General features: G+C 42.1%; 1 protein-coding gene across 2 annotated transcripts; it reads left to right on the forward strand.

Annotated features, from left to right (window-relative positions):
- The first annotated feature begins 1,179 nt into the window (after positions 1-1,179).
- LOC148042786 (uncharacterized) lies at positions 1,180-20,907 on the forward strand. 2 transcript variants are annotated; one of them, XM_087728785.1, is made up of 6 exons: positions 1,735-2,044; positions 3,240-3,291; positions 4,993-5,180; positions 5,522-5,680; positions 7,444-7,548; positions 20,742-20,907. In XM_087728785.1, the coding sequence occupies exons 1-6, from the start codon at positions 1,889-1,891 to the stop codon at positions 20,853-20,855; spliced, it is 774 nt and encodes a 257-aa protein (XP_087584911.1). In that variant the 5' UTR covers positions 1,735-1,888; the 3' UTR covers positions 20,856-20,907. The 2 variants fall into 2 exon arrangements, with proteins under 2 accessions (XP_087584910.1, XP_087584911.1); XM_087728784.1 differs by lacking the exons at positions 7,444-7,548; positions 20,742-20,907 and adding an exon at positions 1,180-1,436 and having other exon boundaries at positions 1,832-2,044; positions 5,522-6,836.
- Positions 20,908-22,083: the final 1,176 nt, after the last annotated feature.

A 22,083-nucleotide genomic window follows, 5' to 3' on the forward strand; every position in this document is an offset into this window, starting at 1 on the left:
ATACTTATATCTGTTATCTAATTCATACTTGATGTAATACATAGATAAATAAATAAAAAGAAGCAACATCAAGCCTACTTTTCAACAGTTAAAAACACATTCTGCCTTTTCTCTCTTCTCTATATTGCAAACTCCCTTCTGCCCCCTTTCAATCCTTTTTTCAGTTTTCATATCAAGAACTCAACATTTCAGGGTTTTTTTCCATTTCCAGAAAAAACTCCACAAAGTTTCCTATTTTTAAAAATAAATAAATAAAGGTAGTTATAGTTTCGTCCCTGTCCAAATAGGTGAGTGGAATTCTCCAGAGGAATTATTGAGTATGACATCTGCACCTTTATAAGTGTCTGGTTTGGTTCTGCAACCCAATAAGACAGACCGAGACTTCAGAGGATAATTAGAACTGCAGAAAAAACAATTACTGCCAACCTGCCTTCCACTGAGGACCTGTACACTGCACGAGTCAAAAAGAGGGCTGTGAAAATATCTACAGACCCTTCACATCCTGGACATAAATTGTTTCAACTCCTACCCTCAAAATGACTCTACAGGGCATTGCACACCAGAACAACTAAACAACAGGCCAGTTTTTCCCCCGAATGCCATCACTCTGCTAAACAAATAATTCCCTCAACACTGCCAAACTATTCACTTAAGGCTGCATTACTATTACCATTAGTCTTCTCATCATTCCTATCACCCATCTCCTCCCAGTTATGACTGCAGGACTGTAACTTTGTTGCTTGAGTACTTACGATTTATATTGATTCTTTCCGAGTAAGATTTGATTGCTTATTTGTACCCTCTGACTATCATTCAGTGTTGTATTTTATGATTCTTGATGAATGTTTCTTTCTATGTACACTGAGAGCATATGCACCAAAGACAAATTCCTTGTGTGTCTGATAACTTGGCCAATAAAGAATTCTTTATTGAGAATTTACAGAGCCGAGGTGGCGCAGTGGTTAAATGCAGCACTGCAGGCTACTTCAGCTGACTGCAGTTCTGCAGTTCGGCTGTTCAAATCTCACCCGTTCAGGGTTGACTCAGCCTTCCATCCTTCCGAGGTGGGTAAAATGAGGACCCAGATTGTTGTTGGGGGCAATATGCTGACTCTGTAAATCGCTTAGAGAGGGCTGAAAGCCCTATGAAGCGGTATATAAGTCTAACTGCTATTGCTATTGCTATTGCTAATTCTATTATTATGGTGCCATTTCTGCCACTTTCACAATCTTATTCTGTGTAGTCCAGTATTTCTCCTTCATTGTCCGTATCATGAAAGTTGGATGCCTAGAGAGACAAACCAACTGTTGCATAATAGGCAGAGAAAGAAAGCAAAGAAGGATCTTGGGTATCTTCTCCCACTGTACCAGATATTATGGAAGATCTGTACGTTGACTGAGTGGAAACAGCATTTCACAAAGAACACAGGTTTTAAGGTAAGCCAATTCCTTGGTGACACTTTCCCATGAAAAAAGGTGAGTCTACCTTACCTTCTGGATACATATGGACCATGGCGTGAATAATGATAATTAAGGCAAGGCATGCCTTTCCATCCTTTTTTGAGTGATGAATTCAGAAGCAGGAGTGTCCTATGAAGGATCATACAGCTGTAGATGGAAGTAAATCATACCTATATTCGGTAGCTTGTTTCCCTGACTATTCCTTCAGTTACCAGGTAAGCAATGCTGCTTTTGTAATAAGTAAAATTTTTTGTGGTCTGCCAGCCAGAGTCGCTGGGAGTTGTCAGCAAACAAATGTAATAATAAATACAATTTCACAAAAGATCTAAAGATGGGGTGTTGTTTGTTCATTGTGATATTATCTCCTGCAGTGAGAAGAGACAAACATTTGAGCAAGTTGGAAGCAGAAGCTGAAAGTCCTTGAAGAGATGGCGCAGCCACTTGATTTCTGTGTTTTCAGCGTCCTGGTGACAGGATCCAATCGAGGGATCGGCCTGGGTCTGGTGAAGAGGTTTTTGGAGCTGCCTTCTCCACCCATATGGGTCTTTGCTACAACTAGGGACCTGGAGGGGGAAAAAACCAAGGTAAGAATCACTCTTGGATGGATTGGAAATAGTGGTTCAGGATTTGAACTCAGGATGAATGTCAACTTTGCATTTTGTACATCCGAGGAATATTCTGACCCACGTTTGTTTACACACCAATTAGTATATTTTCCTTTATCAGCAGGCAGCGCTAAGTAAAATGCAGATGGAATTCATTCTATTTAAACACTATAAAATGTGTTTAAACACAAAGTTCTCCTTTTCTTTTTTTCCTCTTCCTTAAGTTCTGTTGTGGTTATTATCTATTAACTTTTTTTCACTGCATAATCCCCGTTGTTTTTTCATCTCTATAGCATAGTTTTTCAGATAATCAATCAAAAAAAATTTTTTTTAAACCCAATGCCATTCAAAGCAGAGAAATAAAGTTAAGTAGAGGAAAATGGAAAATAGAAAATAGTAGAACAATTAATCAGTGGAACAGCTTGCTTCCAGAAGTTGTTAGTGCCCCAACACTGGAAGTCTTTAAGAAGATGTTGGATTGCCATTTGTCTGAAATGGTATAGGGTTTCCTGCCTAGGCAGGGGGTTGGACTAGAAGACCTCCAAGGTCCTTTCCAACTCTGCCATTGTATTGTAAAATAGCAACCAACATAAATTAAGGCATAGTGCAAGAGGTAAGCGAGACAGTGAAAAGAAGATGTAATTAAATCTAATTCACATCCATAAAATGTATTACCTTTCTATGATTTGTTTATCCTTTCCCATGTGCAAGCCACCTCATAAATATTCTGCTTTGTGCATTGCATCCCCAGAAAACAAAATGTGAGTAGATCAAGTTGCTTTCTGCTAATGGCTATTTTGCTCCTCATTGTCCAGATAAACATTGTCTGCTATTTTTCAAAATAAGACTCAGAGTTTAAGGGTGAATTCAGAACTGAGTGATTAATCTTATAGTGAAGGGTTCTATTTAAAAAGCTTTGAATCTGCAGTAGAGTGAGGAAGATTTTGGGGGGAGCAATACATGGTTGGGTTAAGTTGAATGGACTAAGATACTAAGCGGCATTAAGCCTTAATTTAGTTTCTTTTGTTTTGTTCAGTCAGAGATGTTGCACATTTAATGACAGAGAAATCATGTTCCTTCTTTTCAGATTATCTTCTGTGGCATCCAGCTCATATCATCATCTGTGAATTTTAAGCCACAGAGAAATCTAAGATCTTTGTTTTTCCTCCTCCAGGAGCTAAGAGAGATGGTTTGCAGATATCCAAATCTGGTGGTGTTGCAATTAGGTAGGTTTCAACAGCCATGTGAAAATGGGACAGAGTTGGTAGTGGAGGAAAGTCCAGTGTAACCAATTCAAAGTTATTCTTGGAACTAACCAAAGCTGTAGATATCATTGGTTGGTTTCATGAAAGTTAGCTCCCCAGAGAGAAAAGAGTTTAACTTAGATGCCTCCACATGTTAGAACTGCTTTCTCCAGAGAACCTTTTGAACAAGGAGGTCTCATGGAAATGATCTGCAGTTCCACTTGAAGAAAGACTCTGCAGCTTTGGTGTTGAAAGACTTCACACATATACTGTTGATATAATCAAATGATTAATCAATAATCTCACTTGTTGTTGGTGGTTCTGGTTTGGTTCACTGTGGTTTCTTTGAGTTGGGGTAGATTATTGTGAGACCCTCGTTTCAAAGAAGATAAACTGCTCCTCCTTCCAAGAAGTGAACTGTCAGATAAAACTCCATTCATGGGCATCTGACATATGGTAACTTCTGCATCTCTCTGCTTTGAGAAGGGAGGGAGACTATATATTTATCAAAATGAACAGCTTTAAGATATGTGGACTTCAACTCCCAGAGCTGATCTCCAAACAGTTCCAACTGTCAGTAAACTGATGGAATCTGGTTGCCTTGGATGATTTTAGCAGACAAACTTTATATTAGTTAGACTTTATATTAGTTCACAGGGTTCAGGAAGACCTCGTGTGTATCTTTGTATTTTAAGAGCCGAGGTGGCGCAGTGGTTAGGGTGCAAGTACTGCAGGCCACTTCAGCTGACTGTTATCTGCAGTTCAGCAGTTCTAATCTCACTGGCTCAAGGTTGACTCAGCCTTCCATCCTTCCGAGGTGGGTGAAATGAGGACCCAGACTGTGGGGGCGATATGCTGACTCTGTAAACCGCTTAGAGAGGGCTGAAAGCCCTATGAAGCGGTATATAAGTCTAACTGCTATTGCTATTGCTATTGATTATTTTATTCAATTTCTACAGTCACCTATCTTAATGCAATTGATTCAGTTGTACACCCTGGTCAGCCCTTCTTTACTCTGTTACCATCGGGTAGTAGATACAGAAACATAGACAGTCGTATGAACAGGCTAAAAAACAGCTTTTATCCGTGGGCTGTAAGACTCCTGAATACAACATAATATCATAAGTATGACAGACTTGCAGGGCCAATGCAATGTGCAACATGTTAATCTTGGTGCAATATATTATACTGTGATGTAAGCACCTATATGCATAGAGGATTGTGTGTGTTGTTAGCCTGATATTTTGGGTTAGGGATCTTCCTTCTTTCATTGTGAGTTATTGATATGTATTTATGTGGGAGGGTTGCATTAAGGGAGGCTCAGCTAATCTCATTGTACACTTGTTGTGCATTGACAATAAAGGTTGAATTTAATTGTAGGTCAGGGTTTGACTGTTGCAGAAACAGAGTTAGTTGTGAGTTTGTGCAATAGTTTTTGGTTGTAAAGCCATGCTTTGGATATGATCTGTGAAGATCATCTGACTTTAGCCCTCTGCGGGTGTCAGTTCATAGCCGAGAGAGAGATTAGGTCAACCTGTGGGATCATAAAAGTTCTTCCTTTGAACGTTGAAGGTGGTTAGTGGCATGAAGAGACATCACGATCTGTGGTTTCAAGAAGCTCTTTGCCTTGCAATCACAGAACTTCATCTTGCTGAGGTTTCAATAACCTTGTTTTTTCCTTAGATGTTACTAAACCTGAAAGCATCCAAGCTGCTCAGAAAGAAGTGGAGAAATGTGTTGGAGAAGGTGGCCTGACCCTCCTATACAACAATGCTGGCATTTGGATCTTCAACGATCTGCAAACAGAAAATGCCAAGGATATGATGAGAGTTTACTCTGTCAATACCATTGGTCCATTGCTGATGAGTCAGGTTTGTTTATGAACAAAACACCTTTCAATGCAAGGAAGACAGTTTTAATTAAAGAAAAAAAGATTGAGACATTGAATTAAGTATAACATGAAGGCACAGTAACACTGCAGTGCCTCAAAAGAATGTAGAAATTGTTCATTGATTTGGTAACAGGTTGACACATTAGGGGTGGATGCTCCCTTTTAGAGACGGTTGGAACATAGCATGCTTCCTTTTAGGGAGGGTTGGAACATAAGTCTATGAAGGTCCCCTTGGAGGAGATGGAAGAACTTTCCCTGTCATTGCAGTGCTCCTTTTCCTAGAAATAACTGTGGCTCCTTCTCTTTTCTTCTCTCTCCAAGGCATTCCTACCCCTGCTGAAGAAGGCAGCCCGGAGAAGCCCATGTCAAGGACTGAGCACCAGCAAGCCAGCTATTATTAACATGTCCAGTATTGGCGGCTCAATTGAACTGCTACCTTCTTGGCATCAACATCCAATGCTTGGATACCGTTGCTCTAAGGTACCTCATGAGTTTTCTATGTGGACTTGTCTGCAGGTACTGGGACCTCCATTTCCATCCATGAGGGCATCTGCCCATGCTTCTGTGTCCCCAAACATGCATATTAATCCATTGCTGAGATGCAACCCTGTGTGGTGTCCCAGCTCTGGGTCAGCAATGATGCTCTATTGCTGTCATCTCTGCTCTTCTGCAAGCAGTTTCCCCAATTTGGATGCAGATGTCTTGCATTGAAGTGCTCCCTTCCACTTTTGAGTTCTTCCTCACAAGAACTTGGTTCAAATTCAGTGGGAAAGGATTCTTTGAAAAGGAAATTTCATTCATATTTTTGAGAATTGTAAGGACTGAGATTTAGAAAAGAAAGAAGTGCCTTGAATAGGTTGTTTTTGGTACTACCCAAATGTTACCTTTTCCATTTATTCTATAAAAGTCAACAACTCATCAAGAACAAATATGAGAAAATATAGCAGTGGGAATGTTTGCCTTGGGTTGGTACAAATATTTATTTGCAAAAAGGAGCTACATTGGTACCTTGGTACTCAACTGCTTTGAAACTCATCACATTTGGTGCTCAATGTATTTTGACATGAAGATTTTGTCCCAGTACTCGTCGTTTGTTTGGTACTCAATGTACAATCTAGAATGTGTTGGTGTCAGCTGCTTTGTGACTCACCACATCAGTCCTAAAGGGAACTGTTTGCCATTCATCATGATTAACTGAGGTACCATTGTATTTAATGGGAAATTGTTTTGACAGGCCAAACAGGTTATTAAGTTTAAGTTTAAGTTTAAGTTTTATTTTATTTATATGCCACCCTATTCCCTAAAAGGGACTCAGGGTGGCGAACAACTTAAACAGGAAGGGGAAACATACAAGTACAAAATAAACATATTAAAATGACCAACAACCACACCTGTCGAGAGGGGAGGGGAGCTCATCAACCCCAGGCCTGCCGACACAGCCAGGTTTTAACGGCTTTTCGGAAAGCAGGGAGAGAGGTGAGGGTCCGAATCTCCGCGGGGAGTTCGTCCCAAAGGGCCGGAGCTGCAACAGAGAAGGCCCTCCCCCGGGTCATAGCCAGATGGCATTGGCTGGTGGATGGAACCTGGAGGAGGCCAGCCCTGTGCGATCTAATGGGTCTTTGGGAGGTAAGCAGACCCTGACACAGATTTTACTTGCATGAGTTGCAGAAATATTAAGTCTGTAGAGATTCTCAGTCATCCAGGTTGAGGTTGTCCCAAAGGGGCTTTTTCAGCAGGCAACTGGACTTTCTTGTTTTTTTTCTTTAAAAACATCTTGCTTCCCCGTTCAAGGAGCTTCTTCAGATCTGACTGGATGGTGGGGAATGGAAGGATTTATATTCCTTGCAGACAGCTGGTCATTTGCCTCCTTTTAGAGGGTCGTTGAAGCACTTAGACCAACTGTCTGCAAGGAATATAAACCCTTCCATTCCCCACCATCCAGATAGATCTGAAGAAGCTTCTGGGATGGGAAGCAAGATTTTTTTTAAAGAAAAAAGACCAGTTGCCTCCTGAAAAAGCACCTTTGGGAGAGAATAAATAGGATACAGATTTGTTCCTTTGTGTGACCTCAAATAATTCTTCAGTTGTTATGCCTCATAGGCCTTTCCAGCCCTGTGTAACCTTTATTATACAATATAATATCCTGTTTGTGCTGTTTATGTCCACCGTATCCTTCTCTTTTTTCCTTCAGTGTATTTTAACTTCATACTTCTTCCCCCCCACCACCACCACCACTCTTGCAGGCTGCTCTAAACGTGCTGACCAAGTGCCAATCTCTTGGATATTCAGCCGATGGCATCATGAGTGTCGCCATGCACCCAGGATTAGTTAAGACTGATCACAGTCCAGTTGTAAGTTTTTTGGGAAAACCAATAAAGGAGAATATTTGCAGTTCTGGGTTGAATTGAGGGGTCCTTGGTCCTCTCTGAACTTGGTTGTTTTCTTGTAGACATTTCGTTACCCAACTAAGTAACATGATCAGTGCTAGTGATGTTGTTTCCCAGCACTGATGATTAGCATTGATGATGTTACCTAGTTTGGGTAATGAAAACAACCAAGCTCCGAGAGCACCAAGGACTCCTTATGGCATGAGAAAAGACATAACGCATTCATACCTATCTATGAATCATCATAGATAGACATTTTCAAAGACCTATGAATGATAAAGAAGAATATTTGTAGATCAAGGTTGAAATGTGGGTCCTTGGTGGCTTATGAGCTGGTTTGTTTTCTTGCAAACATTTCGTCACCAAATTAGGGAACACCAGTGTTGTAGAATCAAGAGACCAGAAAGCCAAGCGATGCAATATAGGAAAAGTTTATTGAATGCGCAGGTTCAAACATGCCAAATCAGCATAAGAAGTTTGAACCCCGAAGGGTTCTTAAAGCCATACATTTATAGTGCAAATCACGTCATCATCTATAGAGGCAGAGTTTAAGCATATAAGGTAATGAGAGGAACCAAAAACTGTCTATGCCAGATGGCCAACAATTGCTATTCTTACAATATACATAGTCAGCACCCTATAGATCATGAGTGGGTGACATAAGCGACATAAACAGGACACATCTTGCAAGATGGCAGGAAACTCCCTGTCTGGGTCGACTTGTTCCCAGAAGTGTAAAAATACATCTTGCTTTCTTCAGCAACTGTCAGCAATTGTTTTCTGCTTAATGGTGCAAAACCTCAGCTTTGATCAGAGCATTTGATATTAAACATTGCCTATAGAACTATGGTTCGCAATTGGGCCTTTTAGCCCACCTTAGTCCCCCCTTTGGGACTCATCTGACCTGTCCAGAAGAGTCACATACTCAGGTTCAGTGGATAGTTCTCCCACTGGTTGCATTCTTTCATATTCCCATAAGGCCATTACCTGTGCCGTTGCTTTTCGCTCTGCTATTAAGGATAGACTGTTAGAAATAGTACGCACAAAAATAGGTAATACACAAGGAATTAATACACATCCTGCAGCGATTAAGCCTATTAGAGCAACTATAGCCTGTAAGCCTGGCAATCTAGGAAACCAGGAACCAAAGATTTCCTTGAAGTTGAATCCTCGCCACACCTGGTCAGGATTGTGAGTCAGTTGACGCATCTCTGCAGTCAATTGTTTAACAACAGTTCCAGTTTCATCAATTTGCAGGCAACAATTAGAAAGATTAAACTTACCACATACGCCTCCTTCTTTAGCTAGCAAGTAATCTAAAGCTAAGCGATTCTGATATACTGCTGTCCTTATTTTATCTGTAGCCTCGGATATTATATTAAGAGCCTTATCAATACGTTGGCCTGCTAAATCTAATACTGCTTGGAGGCGTATAATTCTATTCAGCATGTAAATGGGTGTGCGATATCCATATGACCCATCTTCTGCCCACGTAGCCCTGCCATAGGTGCAGACAATTCTCTCCGAACTCCAAGTGTCACTGTCTTCTAAGGTGGCCCAATCCTTACAAAGGAAATTGGAAAAAACTGTATCAAGTTCTCGTTTCCTTCTAGTTTGTAGGCCAACCTTCTCGTACAATGGGATTCCTAGCACCTGGCGGGCTTTCATGGGTAATAAGAAAAATGAGGGCTTAATCCAACCTAGGACGCATGAGCCAGACCAATCCCTAGGCAGAGTCTCATATGCCAGCTTTCCACAAATCCAGTACATAGCCTCTGGAGCTTTCCATAGGGCATCAGTAGAGGAGGAATCTAGGTAATTCAAATACGTCATATCAAAACGTGGGGGCTGAGTTATGTTAGCTGGTGAAGACCAGATACTATAATCAGGATTCCAGGAGCCCAAACAGATTAAATCTCCTACATGTACTGATCCATTTCTTACGAAGCAATTTCTTCCTACCAGATTAGTGGACAGGGTCCATACAATCCCAGTAAATTCTTTCCTCATTGTAATATTACCAGTATAGGAAAGATTGTTATAGATTATAGGATCAGCTTCCATGGCTTCCCATGGCCACTGCTCTCCCATGTTAGTTCCTCCACAAACAAAGCAATTTTTAACAGTTAAGGTTTTAGCCACTTGCTCAGCCATTTCTATAAACAGATTATTTGCCTTGGTACTTATTGGTAATGGGTCTTCTAATTTTTGCAAGGTATCGTATACAGACCATCCAAGGGATTTTACTTCTCCATCCTTAACCTTCTCAACTTTAATAGTTAAGTATGTTTTTGGGTCTCGCCCTTGACCATCAATTCCAAAGCCGTATGTCACTATGGGTAGAGTGTTACGGGATATTTCCATCCGTATTATATTCCCAACGTCTCTACGGAATGAAGTTATGTAGGAACATCCCTTATAGCCTCCTCCAGTATAATCACAAACACAGTCCCACCCACTACATTTTATAGTGCCTCCACATGGTAACCATTGGTTAGGATTACCATGAGCCCAATTAATCGTGGTTTCACATAAGTATTTATGATTAGCCTTATAAGCATCAACCCAATTCTGACTTCCACAAGACAACCCAAAGCCTCTGCTCAGGGCAGTGCATGCATCAAACATTAGAATTAGGGGTTGGTTACCCTGTTGCAGTTGTACAGTATAATTAAGGAAATACAGCTTGCCCTCTCCCTCTGGGTGATTTCTAGTACCCACCTTGGGCAAGCCTGTCCATAAGGTTACATTGAGGCGAACCGGAGTGTTGGGATTATAACATATAGTCTTTCCCTGTAAAGTACATAGGCTGTACATGGTTTTGTTATGCAAGCAATTCGTTTTAGTGGATTGACATCCTTGAGGCAGCTGTGTATGATATACCAAGGTGTTAACGGTTCGCGCCCCTATCGTAGCTTTAGTAATGCAGGGCGAACAATCGTCTGACCTACTTTTGGTTACTGCAGTTGGTACCCTTTTGGTTCGGGTGGGACCATCATTATTCCAATAAGGGTTGATGTCCCTGGAGGGTTCCCATAATACTTGACATAACCCACTCCACCCTAATGGTACATTTTGACTTCTATTATTATTACAAAGAAATAGTATATCTTCTGGGCTCCCTTCTGCAGTTCTACAGCAGCTAGACCATAAGGTTTTATCAATCCAGAGACACCTTGGGTCTCCCTGATCCCAGCTGCTCTTAGTTGCCTCTTTACATAGATCGTAAATCCCTTTTCTCCATTCATCATTATAGCTACTACAAGACCACGCTAATCCTTTCTTGGAATACCTGGGCGTTACCTCTATTGTAAAATCACATCCCTTATGTATTGTTCTCCAATATTGGAATTCACCTTTTTGGAATCCCCCTCCTTTAATACAAATAGTGCTTAATGGTGGTCTACTCGGGTACAGGCTTATTTCTCTCTTATTTCTATGCCTCTTGGGTTTTCTTCTTCGAGTTACTCCAAATTCAATGGGACGCATTTGTACCATACATGCCCCTTGCCATCCAGATTTCAATTGCGAAGGGGAAGTAATACGGATCCAACCCCAATAATGGGGGGTTCCACAATCCAGAATCAGAGGTGGTTCTCCCCCCTTTTGTTGGGCCTTTGTACACATCCCTTTCCGCATTAAATATCCCACATATGGGCATACATCTGGGTTGGAAAATCCTCGGGACTGACAAGTGATTTTAGCAATTTTATCAAATAGATCAGGGAGTTTGCAAGGGTGCGGTAAGATCCCATTCCAACAATTTGGAGAAAACACAATGGGGGTCGTCTCCTCCCCTTCCCTGGATCCGACATTATAAGATCGGATAATATGGGGTCTATCCTCTGGGTTGCTCCATAGTCCTAGGTTGCCCACATCAACTAGAGTGCATCTGCTCCCAACACCGAATGACCATATCACTAATAGCGTGATAGACCAAACGAGCTGTATACCTTCGTACATCCCGTTCGCACACATCCTGACTTCTCCGATCCAGTATTGCAATCCGAACTGTAGGGGTCAATTTAAGAGTGTAGTAGGGAGGACCTGACCCAGTGACTATGTAGGGTGCTAATACATCTTCTATAATCACTATATCACACTTAATGTTACAATAGCTATGCTGGACACAATCAATACAGTGGGCACAACAGCAGCATCCACATTTACAGGAACAGAACCAACACATATGGTTAGTATAAAGGATGGAAGTAAATAAGGATTAGTATGCTGGTCCACTTATTCTTCACCCGTGCGAAGAAAGTCAGCTTCCGGAGTGACTTTAGCAAGGGTTCTCCATTGCTGACCTTTGGAAGATTTGCCGGGGGACAGGCTGCGCTGGCTCTCCGTCCTCCCTCTCAGGTGCAGGATCTGCTTCCGGTACAGGATCGGCTTGGATTACCCGTAAATTGTCTGTATACAATTGTCCGTTAGCGAAGGGGACGCCAGCAAATGGCCACCAGTCAATTGCTCTTACAGTTCCGCCAATTGAGTGCTGGACCGTCGGACTGGCGTATTTCACTATACAAATAATGCACACAATAAAAGCAAGTATCACAATACCTATAGCAATACAACAAAGGATATAATTGGACGTTATTGACGAATCAATTTCAACTTCAACGGTTGGTCGCTGGGATGTGTGGTCCATTGTTTGTCAGCGGCTCTCTTTATGCGAGTCCAATGTATCCAGGTTTTAGACTCCGCGATCTTAACAGCAAGTGGAGATGTCATAATTACCTCATAAGGTCCCTTCCACCTCCCCTCTAATTGTTCCTTTTTCCAATGTTTTACCCATACTCGATCCCCTGGCTTAAAAGAGTGACACTTAGTTACCAACCTGGGAGGGGTCTGTTCCAACACATAATTCCTCAATTTTTCAACCTGTTTATTTAGTTCTTGCACCATTTCCATGGCCCAAACTCCTCCCTTATGCCCCAAATCAGGCCATCCAGCCAAATTACGTCGTAACAACGTTGGAGGCCGACCAAACATCAACTCATATGGTGAGAGTCTATGTTGTCGTCTGGGGGCACTTCGAATTGCATATAAGGCAAGAGGTAAAGCATCTGGCCACTTCAAGTGTGTTTCTGCACAGATCTTGGTAATCTTTTCTTTTAAAGTCCTATTCATCCTTTCCACGGGAGAACCAGACTGCGGGTGGAAAGAAGAATGGAAGCGCCAGTTTACCCCGATCGCTTGTGCAATGGCCTGATTAATGTGATGGACAAACTCTGGGCCATTGTCTGACGAAATAAAAGAGGGGTTGCCAAATCGAGGAATAATTTCCTTAAGTAAAACCTTTGCTACTTCCTGTGCCTTTTTCGTCCTAGTAGGAAATGCCTCTGGCCATCCTGTGTACAGATCCACAATAACTAACATAGCCCTATAAAACCCACTCCTTGGCATATCAGTAAAATCAATCATAACCGTGTCCATAGGATAGTAAGCAATAGGTATAGTTCCTGGTGGAAGGGAAGGACCTTGCCTAGGATTAACTCTAGCACACGTTTCACAGGAAGATGCCACTTTTACCGCCATTCCTGCCAATCCATCTATATAGTAATCCCTCATAAGAGCTGATTCCAAAGCTGTTTTCCCCATATGGGTAGTTTCATGAGTGGAACGAACCAGTTGCCATGCCACTGTAGAAGGCACATATATTCTTCCATCCGGAAGAACATACCAGCCCTTATCGATGACTGCCATCAAGTCGTTGACTGCCTTATCACATTCAGATAAAGAATAGGAGGGTTGGATGTCTACTGGTATAACCCCTAAATCCAAGGCGACATTAATATACATGTCTGGTAAAGGCTCATGGCGCAATGCTGCAGCCCTTGCTTCAACATCTGCTGCCCTGTTCCCTAAAGCAATTCTATCACTTCCTCGTTGGTGACCTTTACAATGCATAACTGCCACCTTTTTAGGTTTTTGGACAGCATCTATCAACTTCTGGATTAAATGGCCATGCTGTATATATTTGCCAGCTGAGTCTCTAAATCCCCTTTCCTTGTATACTGCTCCATGAGCATGCAATGTTAAAAAGGCATATTTACTATCTGTCCACACATTCAAACGTTCACCCTCAGCCCGTTCCAATGCTCGAATGAGGGCCCACAATTCCGCCACTTGTGCACTCCTTCCTGCTCCCAACGGCCCGCTTTCAACTACCCCCTCATCATCTACAATGGCATAGCCTGCAACTCTCATCCCCTGGTGTATATAACTAGACCCATCGGTATACCAGTTATAATCCACTTGAGGCAAAGGTATGTCAGTTAAATCAGGTCGTGTGGAATACACGGTTTCCAACACTTGTACACAATCATGTTCCACCTCAGTTTCTGTGGGCAAGAGAGTGGCAGGATTTAACGAGGTAGATACCACTAGATGAACCTGGGGGTTTTCAATCATCATGGCCTGGTATTTGATGATCCGTTGGTTACTAATCCATAAATGGCCTTTCTGATCAAGAATTGCCTGAACAGAATGTGGGGTGTGGACCTTGATCGGACAGGAAAAAGTGAGTTTATTACAATCTTGCAGCAATTCCGCGATGGCTGCTAAAGCTTTCAAACAATGCGGCCACCCTTGTGCCACCGCGTCCAGTTGTTTTGACAGATATGCTACAGGTTGCTGCCACTGGCCAAGCTGCTGAGTCAACACTCCTAAGGCGACATTCCTGCGTGTATCCACATATAAATTGAAGGGCTTACTCAGATTTGGCAGGGCCAAGGCCGGAGCTCTTGATAGAGCTCCTTTGATGGCATCAAAGGCTTGGTCCTGTTCATGTGTCCAAATGAAAGGGTCTGTCTTACTTCCCTTGGTAGACGAATAAAGTGGAGCCGCCATTAGTGCGTAATTTGGAATCCAAATTCTACAAAAACCTGCCAAGCCTAGAAAGCCTCTCAATTGTCTCCGATCAGTTGGCCTCGCCAGATTAAGCAACGCTTGTTTTCTCTCTGGGCCTAATGCTCTCTGCCCTTGTGTTATGTCATAACCTAAATAACGGACCTTCTGTTGGACTAACTGAGCCTTACTTCTGGACGCTCGATATCCACAATCTAACAACAAACACAGCATTCGTCTTGTGTTTTCCCAACACCCATCTCGTGACTGTCCCGTGACCAGCACATCATCCACATATTGTAAGACCGAATCTCCTTGTTGAAAGGGAATAAAATATTGTAAATCTTTGGCCAATGCGGTTCCGAAGAGGGTTGGGGAATTTTTGAACCCCTGAGGTAACCTTGTCCAGGTATATTGGCTCCTTGTTCCGGTGTACGGATTTTCCCATTCAAAAGCGAACAACGGCTGGCTAACAGGATGAATGGGTATAGTAAAGAAGGCATCCTTTAAATCAATCACTGAAAACCATTCAGCATCAGGCGGGATGAGGCTGAGTAGAGTATATGGATTAGACACAGATGGGTGAATTGTGACTGTCCTTTCATTAACCACGCGCAAATCCTGCACTGGTCTGAAAGACCCATCTGGCTTTAGGATAGGCAAGATTGGGGTGTTCCATGGGGATTGAATAGGGACTAACACCCCAGCATCTAAGTATGTTAAAATACAGTCGTATATGGACAGGATGGCTTCCCTCCAATAGGGTCGCTGCTGTCCAATATGAACAGGAGCTGCCAGGGGCTTCAATTCTACAATAATAGGGGGGTGATGTGCTGCAAATCCCGGAGGGTTATCCTCCGCCCATAATCCTGGTACATCAAATTCCCTCCATATGTCCAGACAATCTTCCTCAGAAGTCCTAACCACCATCAACCTCCACATTTCATCTGGCCGGTGACTCACAGTGAGATACTGCTTTCCCTCATCAAAGGAAATAGTAGCTCCTAACTTACTCAACAAATCCCTTCCTAACAATGGGACAGGACATTCAGGTATATACAGGAACTCATGTTGAATTTCGGACCCCTTAAAAGTACAGGTGACTGGTTTTAAGACTTGACGTCCCACGACTTGTCCAGACACTCCTTGTACTTGAATTTGGTATGGACCAGGGGTAGTTATTGGGTTGTTTATCACTGATCGTCCAGCCCCTGTATCCACTAAAAAAGTAGTCTGCTGACCCCCAATATTTAGAGTAACCATTGGCTCGGGGGGAGTCTGCTCCAAGCCAGGTCCCCGTCAATCTGACCAACCGACTCCGGCTAGTCCGATACCCTCTATTCCTGCAGTTACCTGAGCATCAAACCCTCTTCCTCTTGGTTGCGACCCCCATCCACGACCTGGATGTCTGGGTGGCCCCCCTTGTCCTGTCATCATCCCTCGCCCAGTCATTCCTCGACCTGCCATGCTGCGGCCCAGCGGGCGTCGCCCGGGCGGACCCCTAAGCACTCCACGTCCCCTAGGAGCTAGCCTCTTTGGACACTCCCTCTGCCAATGTCCTTCAGATCCACAATGGGCACATTGATTCGGCCCCAAGCCTGCCCTTCCTCCCTGTAAGGCCAACGCCAACAACTCCGTCTTCTTATGCATACGGTCATCTTTATCCTTTTTCTCAACCTTATCCCTATTAACATACACTTTTCTAGCCACCTCCACCAATTCAGTGGTGTTCTTTCCTAATGCTCCCTCTAACCTTTGCAATTTCTTACGAATGTCCAATGCACCTTGCGCAATAAATCTTTCATTCAGCATCCTTACATTCTCTGGGGCTCTTGGGTCCATTTGAGTGTACAACTCATAAGCCTCAATTAATCTCTGAAGGAATGCTTCTGGACTCTCATCTGCTCCTTGCATAACCAGCGAGGGTTTAGACAAATTCACAGGGGGCTTTCCTGCCTTCTTGAGAGCTGCCACTATCAGGGTTTGGTATGTTTGTATCCTTGCCAGGTCACCGGCTACTTTAGGATCCCATCCAGGATCCCGTTCCGGTGCTTCTTCCAAAAGTTTCTGAGCCCTATCTGCCTCTGTATGGTAACGTTCTCTAAAAACCTCTCGCATTCCTGCTTTACATTTCTCTCTTTCCTCTGCTGTCAGCAACGTAGTTAACAGCTGTTGTATATCTCGCCAATTGGGGTTATGACTATGCATAATGGTTTGAAACAAATCTGTCATTTCCGTGGGCTTCACGGACAGCGGACCAAAATGCTTCCGCCAATTCAATAAATCCGTAGTTGAAAAAGGGATATATTGAAAACAAGGGCGGTATTCAGGATCTCCTTGGGCGTCCACGCCCACCTGTTGTTCTGATACTCTTAACGGAAAGAGTCCTTCCTTTTCCTCTAACAATGTACTTTCCTCTTTCTCGGCTTTCGCCCTTTCCACTCCCAACCTTCTAGTTACTGGTCCTTCTCTCCTAATTCCTGTAGCCCCTGAACCACCATCCCTGGGCTCTTTTCTCCTCACTACCGCTCCTGTTGCCTGGGGATCCCCTGTTCCCCCAGCACTTCCTTTATCTCCACCATCCGCTGCAGCAACACCCATAGCCTGGGGCACAACAATACCTACAGGTGCTGAGGCATAGGGAGGAGGAGGTCTGAAGAGTTCCTCTTCATCCTGGGCAAAAATCCTTTTCTTCTCTGACTCTCTTGTCTCTGGAGTTGCTATTTTTATTGTACGTCTGGGAGCTGACCTTAACTTCCCCTTTTCCTTCGGTCTCACCACACACAGACGGACCATTTCAGCCTGACACTGTAATAATTCATCTGCCTGTCCTGCGACTGCATCTCCCCACTGATCTATATATGGGAACTGATTGGGATAGCGTTCTTCGTTTGCAGCAATTAAAGAAGTTAAATCATCTATAATTTGGTTCTGAAATGTTCCTCCCATTGGCCATCCTACCCCCATATGCGGCCACTGGTTCTGACACAAGTAGATAAGCCTATCCTTGGTCAATTTCGGGTAAGGGACTCTATATTCAGTGTGGTTAAAATATGAATCAAACCCCTTAAGCATGCAGTCCAGCGGTCTGCTGGGCACGCTGCTACCCCCACCCATATCTAACGCACTACCAGCGACCTGAGGCCCCAGAAGCCGGAACTCAATGGCCACCTGCAGGAAATGCGCTGGTTTAACCACCCACACAACCTATACGGACTTCATTAGGAACGCCGTCCCGAGTCCAGGGGGGTGATCAGGCCCCCTCTTCTATCTTCAAACGAGATAGGTACAATACAATTAATAGAATACTCGCCTGAGACGTCTTCTCCCCACGGATCCCGGCCAGGAAACACCACAGCTCTTTTCCTAAGCTTGCAGGGTTCTTGGACTCACGATGCGTGTCCCCCTTGGAGGAGTTGGGCTGCTGTTGTTGCTTCCCGGGGCAAAAGAAGACCCGAGGCGCCTGGAAGCCAAGGAGCAGCAGCCCCACACCCCAACGGGGCAAAGTGGCCCTCAGCAAAATATTGCCTTAGCTTCTCTGTCCCATCTGAAGGGTGCCAGAAAATGTTGTAGAATCAAGAGACCAGAAAGCCAAGCGATGCAATATAGGAAAAGTTTATTGAATGCGCAGGTTCAAACATGCCAAATCAGCATAAGAAGTTTGAACCCCGAAGGGTTCTTAAAGCCATACATTTATAGTGCAAATCACGTCATCATCTATAGAGGCAGAGTTTAAGCATATAAGGTAATGAGAGGAACCAAAAACTGTCTATGCCAGATGGCCAACAATTGCTATTCTTACAATATACATAGTCAGCACCCTATAGATCATGAGTGGGTGACATAAGCGACATAAACAGGACACATCTTGCAAGATGGCAGGAAACTCCCTGTCTGGGTCGACTTGTTCCCAGAAGTGTAAAAATACATCTTGCTTTCTTCAGCAACTGTCAGCAATTGTTTTCTGCTTAATGGTGCAAAACCTCAGCTTTGATCAGAGCATTTGATATTAAACATTGCCTATAGAACTATGGTTCGCAATTGGGCCTTTTAGCCCACCTTACCAGGACACTGATGATGTTACCTAGTTTGGGAATGAAATGTCTTAAAGAAAACAACCAACCTCAGAGAGCATTAAGGGTCCCTCACATATGAACAACTTAATGATGAATCTCTGAAAGTTTTGGTATTTTGATTTTTTGGTTCTTTAGTGCTTTGTTAGATGAAATAATGTGCTAGTATAAAAATAGACACATCAACCACTTCTGTTAAAATTACTGTCAGGGCTCCAAGTAACACACCCACAGCAAACAAAACTTTGAGGCAGGTTGATTCCTCAAAGAATAAGTTTATTGGTTATGTCATATTGGCACAGGCTGGTGAAAACCAACACTGAATATTCCCATGCTTTTCACCTAATTAAAAGTAAAAGTTTGTCATTTTCCCAAAACAACCAGTCACATGGCCCAATCAGGATAGAGTCCAGTTGCTAGGTGACATCAGTCCCCTCCTTCCGAACATCTGCTGGAATGTCCTTGGTTCCCAAGATAAAGTATTTTGTTTTGACTATAATATCCCAACTATCTTAAGGTGACCAGATTTTCAGATTGGTAAAGAGGGACACCTTTGACCGGGGTGGGTGGGTGGGGGGCTTGATTAAAAATTTTATACGGAGCAACAAAATTTTTCATACAACGCAAAAATAGTATTGTAATATTTTTTTATTTCAACATAACTACAATTTACAAATATAAATTGTAACTGTTGCCAAACATCAAAATTTTGATCACGTGACCATGAGGATGCTGCAATGGTCGCTGAGTGTGAAAATGGTCGCTAAGTATGAAAAGTGGTCATCAGTCACTTTTTTCAATGCCATTGTAACTTTGGTCACTATACCACCTTTCTTGCCACAGTTCTTAAGTGAATAACTGCAGCTGATAAGTTAGTAACATAAGTGAATCTGGTTTCCCCATTTGACTTTGTCAAAAAGTGATTATATGACCGCAGAACACTGAAACCATCATAAATATGAATTTGCTGCCAAACATCAAAATTTTTATCGCATGAACATGAGGATGCTGCGCCGGTCGCTAAGTGTGAAAATGGTCACTAAGTGTGAAAAATAGTCATCAGTCACTTTTTTCAATGCCATTGTAACTTTGGTCACTAAGCCCATTATACCACCTTTCTTGCCACAGTTCTTAAATGAATAACTGCAGCTGGTATTTTGTATTTTGGATAGAATCTTTTTTTAAATAGTCTAAGACAATTTAAAAAAAAGAATCCACACAGAATAAATTGAAGTAAAACATTTCAAACTATTCCACACAGAATAAATTGAAGTAAAATTATTTTTAAAAATTCTATGCACAATATATTTCAAAGTATTGTGCATAGAATTTTTAAAAATGGTTTCACTTCAATTTATTTTGGATAGAATCTTTTTTTAAGTAGTCTAAGACAATTTTAAAAAAGAATCCACACAGAATAAAACTATTTTAAAAAATCCTATGCATAATAAATAAAATATTATTTTAAAATACATTAAAAAAATAAAAGAAAAAAATCCAGCTCACTTACCAGCAGGCAGGAACTCCAAGTCAATGCAGAATGATGTAGATGTTAATACAAAGAACGGAGCAAATTAAAATAGTGAAATTAGTCAGGAAAATATTTTTCAAAGAAACTTTGCCACCATTTTTTCCACACGAGCCGACCTCCAACCTCCGTGCCCCTCCCCTCTGGAAAATCCAGGAAGGAACACTCGCAACCTCTCTAGCCAAGTATTTCCTGGAGCTCAACCTCTCTAGCCAAGTATTTCCTGGGTGTATGTACTGGGTCATTTTTTTCTTATAAAAAAGAAAGGGCGGGGGGATCCGTTTTCTTGCTTTACAGTTTTAATTATATCCTCAATGAAAGTACTGACACAGAGAGAGAAGTTAGGACAGAGTGTCTTTTGTCTTGCCACGGTTAGGATTTCTTAAGCAAATCCACTGGGCTTTCAACATGAAGCCAGAAAATCGGGACTTTTTTAAAACGCCCCGGGACATGGGACAAATTGTTATAAATTGTGACTGTCCTGCCAAAATCGGGACGTCTGGTCACCTTAAACTATCTCTATTCTCCCCTCCCTATCCCTTTCAGTGTGTCAGCACTAAAGTCTCAAAATGGCCTCATTCTTGGCAGCTTCAGGATTGACAGGAACTGCATTCTGCTGATCTGCTGATGGGAGGGTTCTGGGCTGGGCAGGATCCATTATCTAAACTTCATGACATCCTTTTTTTTTTTTTTGGTGACAGCCGGAAATCAGTGTGGAAGAGAGCACTCAAGGCATCATGGCTGTGTTGTCCAAGCTTTGTGAAAAGGACAACGGGACCTTTGTGGATTATTTGGGTCATTGTCTTCCTTGGTGATCCATCGGTCTCACTTTGATGTCATTGACTCATAAAAAAGTGAGAAGCAACAAATAAATAAATAAATAAATAAATAAATAAATAAATAAATAAATAAATAAATAAATAAATAAATAAATAAATAAATAACTGAATTGCATGCAAATCTTGGTTTTCTTTTCTCTTTCTTTCAGAAGGTGTTTTTTTTTAAAGTTAAACCGTATTCTTCAATGTCTCATATGCAATGTGAGAGGATGAGGAATCGAACCTTAGCTCAAGCCTCTACATAATCTATTAGTTTCAAACACTTTTTTCAGAACATATTCCTCTCAAACATATCCCTCTAAACACACATCTGCAAATACACACACACACACACAAAAGTAGAGAGAAAAAAATCAAGTAAAAGAGAAAAGACAGATCAGTAATAAAACAAGAATCAGAAAAAAATAAGCAAGTTCCAAAGGTCTTTTCAACAATTATAAAGAACCCCATTGTCCCTCTTACCTCTTTAATATTACAAAATCCCTTAGTCCATTCTTTTTTGAGTCATCAAATCCAGAATTCATTATAATTTCATTTTTTTGCCATTTCCACCAAAAATGTCCACAAGGTTTCCAGCCTTTTATAAATTGTGTCCTTATATACTTAGTATATAGCTTGTATAACGGTGTAATTGTGCTTTCCCCTCAAAATAACGCAACACACAGCCATTAATGTCTCAAGGGCTGGCAACAAAAGTGAGTGCTCACTTTCAAGGCCTTGAGCCAGCACTGTCCAAAAACATTTCCGTGGTCATGTGGCTAGCATCACATCACAGAACACTGTTACTTTCCCACTGAAATGGTACCTATTTATCTACTTGCACTCACATGCTTTCAAACTGCTAGGTTGGTAGGAGCTGAGGAGAGGATGGGAGCTCATCCCATGGCATGATACTCGGATCTCAAACCTGAGCTACCTGCTTTCAGGTTGACAAGCCCAGTGTCTTAACCACTGAACTACTGAACTTCCACAGGAAAGCCTATGAGACACACCCGGATGCAACAAAAACATTCCTTGAGGACACAAAAGTGAAGAAACGTGTATTTTAATCATTCTATATCTCATGCACATGAAAAAGTGTTTCATGGTCTTTTTAATAACCTGGCTGGCCTGTAAAAACACTATCCCATGAAATAGTTGGGTTTTTTTGCAAATACTGTTAAGTTTGCAAAAATAAAACTTCAAGGGTTTTAGCAAAGACCCA

Source organism: Thamnophis sirtalis, unplaced genomic scaffold, assembly GCF_051295495.1.
Source record: "Thamnophis sirtalis isolate CommonGarterSnake01/CBP01778 unplaced genomic scaffold, rThaSir2_p1.2 scaffold_14, whole genome shotgun sequence".
NCBI classification, from domain to species: domain Eukaryota; kingdom Metazoa; phylum Chordata; class Lepidosauria; order Squamata; family Natricidae; genus Thamnophis; species Thamnophis sirtalis.

Excerpts from the sequence above, each read along its gene's own strand:
- LOC148042786 (XM_087728784.1), top strand. The coding sequence starts at position 1,889 with ATGGCGCAGCCACTTGATTTCTGTGTTTTCAGCGTCCTGGTGACAGGA. Across the intron at positions 3,292-4,992 it reads TCTGGTGGTGTTGCAATTAG|ATGTTACTAAACCTGAAAGC; the intron begins GTAGGTTTCAAC and ends TTTTTTCCTTAG. Across the intron at positions 5,181-5,521 it reads GTCCATTGCTGATGAGTCAG|GCATTCCTACCCCTGCTGAA; the intron begins GTTTGTTTATGA and ends TCTCTCTCCAAG.